Source organism: Morus notabilis, unplaced genomic scaffold (assembly GCF_000414095.1).
Source record: "Morus notabilis unplaced genomic scaffold, ASM41409v2 Scaffold666, whole genome shotgun sequence".
Lineage (NCBI taxonomy): Eukaryota > Viridiplantae > Streptophyta > Magnoliopsida > Rosales > Moraceae > Morus > Morus notabilis.
In genome coordinates, this window is record NW_010359376.1 from 198,960 (window position 1) to 209,158 (window position 10,199).

The window sequence follows — 10,199 nt, forward strand, 5'->3', positions numbered from 1 at the left end:
CTGATAGTGTCCATATTGCCCACACCTAGCACATCGATTCTATCTTCGTGTGAACTCACCTATGCTGGGAATGTGTTTTTGCTTTGGCCTACCCTTCTTTGGTACAACTCGCGGTGGAAAAGAGGCGAACTTCCTTTACGTGATTCAGAATATCCCATTACGAAGTATCCGGCACAGGATAGATTGTCTCAGCATACGCAAGAGCCCAAACTTCTGTCCTGTAGTATTTTGAGCATAAATCATAGAGTGACAGACCTGCTTCTCTTCATGATATTGCATGCTCGCATGGTATCTACTTAAGGTCGAACACACGACAAGTGCAACTCCTCGCTCCAATGTTGACAATTGCATTGGCCTCTCCACCTGTCACTTGGAACTCAACAGTATTAAGTCTTGTGGTTGTTAGAAATCCCGCTTTGTTATGCCTCTCACGAAGAGTTTTTTCCACACTTGGCATTAATAATGTTTTAGTTTTAGAAGCTTCTACCCTCTTGTTATTAAACCACTCTAACATCTTCGCTTGTATAAAATTAAATAGGGCAATGACAGGGTAATCTTGAACATCTTTGAGCATTGCATTAACTGACTCAGACATGTTTGTTGTCATAATATTATATCGATTTCCTTCAAAATGAGCACGAGACCACATTTCAAAACGAACTTGCTCCTGTAGGTATCTAGCAACACTGGGATATCTTGCAGACAACTCATCAAACAAGACAGAAAACTCGTCAATGCGGTAGGCCTCAGCGGTTTTAAAGAACAATGGCAGAACACCGCTACATCTGAAATTACTCTTGATGTTTTGAGACACATGCCATGTGCAACAACCGTGATGTGCTAATGTATAAACTGTAGACAATGCATTACTTATACTTTGATTCCTATCAGAAATAAAAACTAATTCCTCAGAATCAGTGATAATTTCCTTCAAGTTTGAGAAGAACCATGTCCATGATGCATCATTCTCTGAGTCTACAATGGCCCATGCAATGGGATAATAATGACGTTCACTATCCTGTGCAGTGGCAACTAACAACGTACCTCTGAATTTTCCCTTCAACCACGTTCCATCAACACTGATAACTTTCCTCATGCAATCAAAACCTCGTATACAAGGTCCATATGCTAGGAAAAGATAGATAAAACGGTTATGTTCATCAAAATGAATATTGGTGATGCTGTCGTGATTAGTAAGAGACACCATATGAAAGTATGATGGGAGCTTAGTGAAGCTTTCTTCGGCCGTACCTCTTACGAGTTGAAGTGCATGCTCACGAGTCTTCCATCCTTTGTAATAACTGAAGTCCGTCCCGAATTCGTCATGGGCATATTTCTGAATCGATTTGGGAACTGGACCCTGTTTGATGCCTATAAATTGGTTTTTCATGCAACTTCCAATAACGGAGTACGTTGCTTGCCTGTGCTTCACTGAACGCTTTTCTAACGAGCAAGAGTGAACACCATTATACTTACGGATTACAAACATGTTCGACAGTCTCAGTTTGCAGGCTCGGATACGCCACACACATTTCAGATCCACACATTCTACTACAAGCACGTCTTTATTTGATTTTGTTGTTCGAAACTCAAACTTCCCCTTCAAAGCTATTAAATGCAGCTTTTCCTTCAAATCATTCTTACTTGTAAAGTACTGAGCAACTTCTAAACTAGATCTGTCACTGAAGGTAGATCCATGAGATGATCCAAACTCAATCTTGTCGATACAAACTAAAGGACCAGCAACTTCTACTTCATCTAAAATGGTAAGTGGTTGTGGCTCTAGCTGTGGCTGTGACTCTGGTTGTGGTTGTGACTGTGGTGGAATATCATTACGAGTCAAAAACTCATCTGTAGCTACATTACCCATAAAATCACAATCAAAAAAATCATCATGCAAAGAATTTCTCTTAATTTTGACTCCATCAATATGTTCTTCTGGATTCATAAACTTTCCATCCACTATCACGTGTAGTGATACCTCATGGGCTATATCCCTGAAGAATAACAAATCATCATTGTCTTTTATTACAACGGACAATGATTTCTGTTTCAAATTCGGTACCCACGATAGCTGCAAAAAATGTTTTTGTCCATTAATTCTACATTTTCTACAAATCTTATCAACAAAGGTTTCGAGAGTATCCTTCTCATCCATATATATGCCAATTAAATTACAATCTGTATGCCACACCCAACAACTTTTAGTCTCATCCTATTTTCCTCCAATGTCAAAAAAAATCCTCTGAGCCATTATTTAGATTTTAAAACTGTAAAAATTTAATCAAGATAATAATATGTCTTTAAACCAAACCAAACATCCCACGAACAGACTAAGAACATACCATATAATGAGAACAGACTATGCACATACCATATAATAAGAACAACCCAAGAACAGACCAACAATAGACTAAGAACCGACTGTGCAATAAGAATAGACTAAAAACTGACCGTCCAATAAGAATAGAACTTGAACAGACTAAGAACTGACCGTGCAATAAGAACAGACCATGAACCGACCATGTTATAAGAACACACCAAGAACAGACTACGAACCGACCTTGTTATAAGAACAAACCAAGAACAGACTACGAACCGACCTTGTTATAAGAACAAACCAAGAACAGACTATGAACCAACCATGTTATAAGAACAGACCAAGAACAGACCAAGAACCGACCATGTATAAGAACAGACCAAGAACAGACCACGAACCGACCATGAACAAACCTTCTTTTTTCTAAACTCAGCAGATCTTCATCATATCAGACAATGTAAACTAGTCTTTTAACATGTAAAATTACTATTTTAATGGATTTTTAATATTTTTAACTACATTCTCATTTTAAAAACAAATGAACAACAACGAAAAACACCATGAGAGATATAGAAAATGAAAGACTTACTTAGTAGCTCTTCTTCAAACTTCATTTTGGACGAGAAAAAAAAGTTGAATGGGCAAGATAATAATGTTAATGAGGTTATGCGACGACGATGACTTGAGAAGAAGAGAAGAGAACTTGAAGGCGGCTGGGAGAAGAAAATGGCGCGAAATGGAAGAGGAGGAAGAGAAAGAAAACCCTAAAAGCATAATTGATGACATGGAATGCTAATGTGGAAGTTGGGTTATTTACCTAATTTATTTATTTTTTGGTTTATTTACTTAAAAACACATTTTACTTAGTCTATTTATACAAGTGCCCTGAAAGAAAAAGACTTGCGGAAAAAAAAAGAGAGAACAAGACTGGTTTTCTTTTCTATTTTTTTTTAGTTTCTTGAGTTGGATTAAAATAAAACTATAAGTATTTTTTTTAACTATCAGATTTACATAAGAAAATATCTATTTTATATATTTTTTTCAATCTAATTTAATTTTGAATAAATCCAACGGTTAAAAAACTGGTAATACTGAAATCCCTCATTGATTTCCTCGCCGATGACGACTAAACTTTCGTCAGAGTTGGAACTGAAGACGACGTCGAAAAGCTTGAGGACGATTAATCTTCCCTCATAGCCACCCCTCCCAGCCGCTGGCAAGCCTTCCTCACTCGACCCACATATCCTCACCATCTTCGCCATGTGAAGCCCATCCCCACCTGAGGCGGCGAACCCCGGGCGCATATGGAGGAAGCCGCCGGTGGCGGCGCCGGCGATGATTGAGTTCCAAGGATCTTCCTTTTGGCGGACGTAGACCATGGTGCGGCGGAGAAGGAGGAACAACAAGGAAAGAAGGAAAATAGAGTAGAAGAAAATGAAAATTGAGTATAAACCGTTTTTAGAAATGTATACAAAATATGAAAAGGGTCAAAAACATTTTCAATTTTAATTTTTAAGAAAACACAGTCCAAACGTGTTTTTAAAATTATTTTCAATTTTTGTACCTCAAAAAACATGAAAAACATTTTTGAGATTGAAACCAAACATGCTAGTAACGTTTGGCATGAGGGTCAAATTTTTTAATAAGATGAACGTCAGTTGCATAATAAAGAAAAATAAAAACTTTCAAGTGATTAAGTGATGGTAGGCGGTTGTATAACAACTCAAAAGGAGATTTATTGGACCACAATTGTGAGGGTAGTCGATTAATAAGGTAGACAGCAGTCAAAACTCCTAGAAATTGAGTGGTAAGTGAGATTGAAAAAACCAATGCACGTGCTATGTTGAGAATATTGTCGATGTTTTCGTTCAACAACTCTATTTTGTTGTGGAGTGTAATACACAAGTACGTTGATATTCAATACCGTGAAACCAAAATAAATTTCTCATGGATAGGAATTCCGACCATTGTCTACTCTAACCGCCTTAACATGGGCATGGAATTGAATAAAAGCAAAATCAATAAAAGTTTCAAAATGTTTTGTGTTTCAGATTATGCTGCATAAGAAATATCCATGTGCATCTTGTAAAATCATCCACAATAGTAAGAAAGAAACGTGCCCCTAAATGTGTGGGAGCTTTATGTGGACCGCCAATATCACAATATAACAAATTAAATGGAGCATACGAAACTTAAAGGAAATAGAAGTCGTGTTTGTTTAGCCATGGGACAAACAGTACAATTATAATCATATGAGGTATTATTAGAAGATAGCAATAAAGAAACCAATTTAAGACGGGATGGTGATGGATGTCCAAGACGCATATGCCATAGATCTGGAGTGTGAGAAATAGGTGTCATTTGTAACAGAGACATGTAATAAAGACCACCGCGTTGTTTACCCAAGCCAATCATTTTCCTCGTAGCCAAGTCCTGCAAGACACAAAAAGTGGGAAACAAAATGACACTAGTTTAGAGCAGTGGTGATTTTGCTAACAGACATCAAATTTAAGTGAAAGGAGGGGACATATAAAACATTGTCTAAGGTTATGTCTGAATTGAATGGTATGGTGCCTGTTGAAGTGATTGGGGCAGAAGATCCAGTGGGTAAATTAGCAATGGGTATTGATGATGGTTCTGTTTGAGTGAGGAGTCTGAAGTCGGAAACTATGTGGTCAGTAGCTCCACTATCCAAAATATCCAAGGTCTAGTGAATACAGAATTGATTGAAGCATTGGAAAAAGTGAATAGACCTGCAGCATTTGCATAAGCATTGCTATTACCAGAAGCATGGTTTGGAGTCATCATAGATACAGCATGAGCAAGCTGTTGAAGTTGTTATGCAGAAAGACCATGCAATGATTTCGAGGAGTTGTGATTATAGTAGCTGGTCTGTGGAATGTTGTGTGAAGACAACGAATTAGAGAAATGGGCTAAAGTATCAAATGTAATGAAGCTCAAAGGATGTAGTTGCAATAAAATTATTATTATACCATCTGAAAACTAATTCTTGTTAATTATTAGAGTTAATTTACTCTTTTTTTTTTTAACTTAAGGATCAAATTTCAAAGGAAAATATCTAACAAAAGCGTTATATCACAAAAAATTTAGAAGCATAAGTTTTGAAAACATATATTTTATAATAATATGCTACGATGATACATACCGCTTAAATTGTGTTGATGATATGATCGTTTGTTTGCATCCTGATTTTCAAAAGCATACCCCTTATGTGAGATAGTTCTGAAACAGCATTATCAATGCTCATTCTGTCTCCCGGTAATTCTGCAGAACATGCAACTCCTACCTCAATAACGGATATCAAGCATTTGCGAATCATTTGATTTTGAATTTGATTGTTATAGGAAAGACTGTTTTTGCTCCTCTCATCTTCTGTTTCTAAGAGCCTTGGATCCAATATTTCTTCCAGATGTTCAGGCAAAGCCATCAAAGCAAAGTTATGCAAGTTCAAATCTTCTTTAAACATTCCATCAGTAGGTCTCTTGCCTGTAAACATCTCCAACAAAAGAATTCCATAGCTATATACATCGCCACTTGTCGACACTTCACTTCCTATGCCATACTCTGCACTCACATGGATAATATATATTTCTTAGGTTCAACTGAAGAAACCTACATTTACATACAAACATACTTACATATATATATATATATATATGTATAATATTCTTGCCTACTTGTGTTAAAATAAACTCATAACAGTATCCAAATGCATAAACTAAAACGTAAAATTTTTTGTTTGACATGCCATATTTTAAATGATACATGTAAGAAGTAGTTATCTAATAATCAACATAAAATGAAAAGCATGTAACAAGAAAATTTCAGCTAATTCAATATTCACCTGGGGCTGCGTATCCAATGGAACCTCGTACATCTACGGAGCTGCTGTGATTTGAAGAAAATGGGCGTGAAAGATCAGAGATAAACCTCACCAATCCAAAATCTCCGACATGAGCAGTAAGGTCCTTGTCCAAGAGTACATTACTCGGTTTCAAGTCACAATGAACAATTGCCGTGTCGCAAAAATTATGTAGATAATCCAAAGCACTGGCCGCATCAATGGCAACATTTACTCTTTGAATAAGGCTTAGATGTCTCTCCTCATCATGCAACCATTCTTCTAGACTTCCATTGACCATGTATTCATATACCAGAGCTTTAAAATCATTTCCTTGAAAGTCAGTACTTGAACACGCGGTTAAAACTTTGACAAGATTCCGATGTCTGATGTTCCTTAAAGCTTTACATTCAGCTATAAAGCTTTTTGATGCTCTTGAAGTTTGTAGGTTTAGTACTTTCACGGCAACAACTGTTTCATCTGGATTTAGAATTCCCTTGTACACAGATCCAAAACTCCCAGCACCAATTAAGTTTGCTGGAGAAAAATCATTGGTCGCTTTGACAAGATCACCATAAGATAGCTGTAAGAATGACATTGTATTTGATTGTGCTGATGTTGACATAGTTTTCCGTTTCCTTGATAAATACAGAGATAGTAGTGTGAACATCAGAAAAATCAATCCAAGTCCGCAAGCAATAGTGGAGATGATTAACTTTTGTGGAGGTGATCGCTTATGCTTCTTAGGTCCATCTGCGGGGCATCTCGGTAAGTGCAATTCAAGGACACCTCCACAAAGCCTATAATTTCCCACAACGGAAAAACCACTTAAATTTTTGAATATTGATCCCTCGACAGGTACCTGGCCTTCTAGATTATTAAACGATAAATTCAATTTCTTTAAGAATCGAAAGCCTCCAAAATATGTTGGAATTTTTCCAGACAAGTTGTTGTGAGAAAGGTCGATTTCATCCAGCCCTCTCAAATAACTAAAGGAATGGGGAATGGTCCCTTGCAATGAGTTTCCCTGCAAATACAAATACTGCAAGACTGTGCATCCACCGAGAGTTTCAGGAATTTCACCAACTAACTTGCTTTCCGAAATATCTAAAACAAAAACGTGTACCAATTTTCCGACTTCCATGGGGATAGAACCGGTAAAATGGTTTTTAGATAAAACTATTAAGGTTAAAGATGATAAACCAAATAGCTCTTTCGGTATGGGACCGCTTAGATTGTTTTCCATGAGATGAAGTTCAATCAACTGCGTACACTGCCCAATACTTGACGGTATGCTTCCTTCTATGTCGTTAAATAACAAGTATAACAACCCTAGTGATGTTGAGTTTCCTAGGGAAGAAGGAATAGGACCAGATATTCTGTTCCATCCTAAGGTAAGCCAATACAGGTTTTGTAGTTTACCTATTGAGCTCGGAATAACCCCAGTCAATAGGTTTTGTTCCAAACCTAATAACTCTAAGCTAACAAGATTTGAAATGCCCTTTGGAATTCTTCCGCTTATTTGATTATCTCCGAATGTCATCAACGTGAGCTTTGTTGACAAATTGCTTATAGATTCAGGCAATTGTCCTCCAAAATTGTTTGTGTTAATGCCAAGACGTAGTAGATTTGTGCAGTTGGCAAGTGAAGAGAGAAACTCGAGGTCACCACTCTTACCATGGCCCAGTTCATTCTCACCAATTCCAAATTCTTGCAATTGAGATAGGGTTGTGAGGCTCGGTACTTGTCCAGTAAAAGAATTAGCTGACATATCAAACCTTGTAAGTTTTGAGCAATTGGAGATTGTTACAGGAATCGGTCCGCTGAAGTGGTTTGTATGGAATAAAACCTGTTTGAGGTTTGGAAGAGCATTGCCAAAGTCAGGAGGAAGAGTTCCTTCAAGTTGGTTTCCATGAACACCGAAAGATTCGAGCGAAGAGAGATTGTAAATCGAGAGAGGGATGTCGCCTGTTAGGTTGTTTGGACCAACCGCAAGAAGCACTAAACTTTTCAATTGGCCAAAGCTGTGTGGAATTTTGCCATGGAAGCTATTATGTCCTAGTTGGATCCTCATGAGAGCAGAAAGATTTCCGAGACAAGTTGGTATTTCCCCAAGTAAATTATTGTTTCTCAAAACAAGTACACGAAGCTTGAATAACAAGCCCATGTCTGGGGGAATTTTACCAGTGAGGTTGTTGAAAGATAAGTCTAAATATTGGAGATTGGAAAAACAAGAAATGTTGGTTGGAATCTTTCCGCTAAAGGAGTTGTTTCCAAGGGACAAGATTTTTAGCCGGAATAGTTTGGAAATTTGCGGGGGAATAATGTGGCTAAAGCTATTGTTTTGGAGCTCTAGTCTTGTAAGAAAACTCAAATTCCCGACGTGAGAAGAAAGCTGACCCTTGAGTTGGCACGATGAGAGGTCCAATGCGGTAACTCTCCGGTGCCGGCGGCCACAAGTGACGCCTTGCCACTTACAAAAATCATCATGAGATTCATTCCAAGAAGTTAGCATATTAAGGGGATCCTCCTCTATTCCTTCCTTGAAAGCAAGTAAGGCGAGTTCATCCCTATGATCATGTCCTCCAGCTGATATGGACAAAACCCACGAGGCTTGCAAGACTTGTGCAAAGAAAAACATGATAAACTTGATGCCTGCTACGGCAGAAAAGTATTCCAATATTACTGATTGAATTAGGAAACAAATACAAGTCAATCCGGCATAAGCTTAAATGCTTTCTACTATTAGAAATTCAAAAAGTAAATAAATAAAAATACGGACAAGAGTCTCTTTGATGATCAATTCTTGGTAGGCACTTATTTAACACTTTTCCACCCTATGTTAAATTTCAAAATTGAGGTTTTAATTTACCATAAGTTCTACAGTGTTACGATTATTTTCCAAATCGTGTATTAAAAAAAATACGAGAAGATTTAAACTACTTTTGCTATTGCAAACCCCAAATTAAACATTATCATGCAGATGATGCTTCTGTCTCTAAAAATTTAAGTACTTTATATAAAATTGTAAACATGCACAACTAAATCCAAAACTTCATTAAAAAATAGAAAATGGTAAATTATCCAAAAAAAATTTCTACTTTACCAAATGTAGAGCCCATGAATACAATCCGTCGGACGTCGGTGAAGTTGCCCACTCACTTGTTTGCTTTGTCTTTCCTTTTATCTACAACACAAGTTATTTTAAATGCATATATGCACTTCAATACGTCAGTAAGCATTTAAAAACAAAAAACAAAAAAAAAACACAAGCTCAGTAAGTAGAGTGTTCTGTATCACAAACTTAAAATCACTTAAAACATAATCATTATATGAATGGAGACTTGTGCAACTTAGTCGATTAATCACGTCTAAAACGCTCGTTGTAGCTACATCACAAACTAGCACCATATGTATCTCAAACCCAAAACACTACTACATCACAAACTAGCATTTATAAGGTACTAACTTACCCTTGGTAAATTCCGTGGGAAATCTTACTGTCCTTTGTCTGATCAATGTTTCCTTCACAACCTCGCAATCTTTAAACACAATTCATGACAACAAAATACATCACAGCATGCTTTAACTCAAAAGTCCTTCCAATTGTCAAACTTAGAACAACGTATATGTTTACCTTTCGAAACTTATTATAGCCTTGAACTGCACCCCTGGACTTCTAAGCCTTCACTGTAATTCATTTCAAGGAGGAGAAAGAATAATATTCTCCAGCAATCAAAGAGGAGAAGCAAAAGGCCTACGTTTGGTTATGGGAGAAAGCAAGTGAGTAATGAGAGAAACTTGAGAGAAAGAGAGAGAAGAGGCAAACGGAAGATTGAGAATTTTTCGTTGCATCTTATTATTCTAATATTTATTAATAAATAGATATTATTATTTTAATTTATATTAATCAGGAAGTTATAATTAATTAAATAATTTATAATAAATTTATAATAATTAATGAGATTAAATTATTATTACGTTATTTTATTAAATTTTTATATTTATTGAGTAAAT

At 36.6% G+C, this 10,199-nt stretch overlaps 2 protein-coding genes across 2 annotated transcripts; both read right to left on the reverse strand.

Moving 5' to 3' along the window:
• Window positions 1-292: 292 nt before the first annotated feature.
• Window positions 293-3,699, reverse strand: LOC112090827. Its single transcript, XM_024163043.1, has 2 exons — window positions 3,413-3,699; window positions 293-1,997 (listed from the first exon to the last, which is right to left on the reverse strand). The coding sequence occupies exons 1-2, from the start codon at window positions 3,697-3,699 to the stop codon at window positions 293-295; spliced, it is 1,992 nt and encodes a 663-aa protein (XP_024018811.1).
• Window positions 3,700-4,447: 748 nt separating this feature from the next.
• LOC21402167 (probable LRR receptor-like serine/threonine-protein kinase At3g47570) lies at window positions 4,448-8,823 on the reverse strand. The gene is made up of 3 exons (XM_010094159.2): window positions 6,186-8,823; window positions 5,487-5,905; window positions 4,448-4,753 (listed from the first exon to the last, which is right to left on the reverse strand). Exons 1-2 carry the CDS (start codon window positions 8,821-8,823, stop codon window positions 5,490-5,492), a joined length of 3,054 nt encoding a protein of 1,017 aa, XP_010092461.1. The 3' UTR covers window positions 4,448-4,753; window positions 5,487-5,489.
• Window positions 8,824-10,199: the final 1,376 nt, after the last annotated feature.

Coding starts and splice junctions, on each gene's coding strand:
- LOC112090827 (XM_024163043.1), bottom strand. CDS start 3,699: ATGGTCTACGTCCGCCAAAAGGAAGATCCTTGGAACTCAATCATCGCC. Junction 1,998..3,412: donor GAAATCAATGAGGGATTTCA/GTATTACCAGTT, acceptor GTTATTCTTCAG/GGATATAGCCCATGAGGTAT.
- LOC21402167 (XM_010094159.2), bottom strand. CDS start 8,823: ATGTTTTTCTTTGCACAAGTCTTGCAAGCCTCGTGGGTTTTGTCCATA. Junction 5,906..6,185: donor CATTGGATACGCAGCCCCAG/GTGAATATTGAA, acceptor ATGTGAGTGCAG/AGTATGGCATAGGAAGTGAA.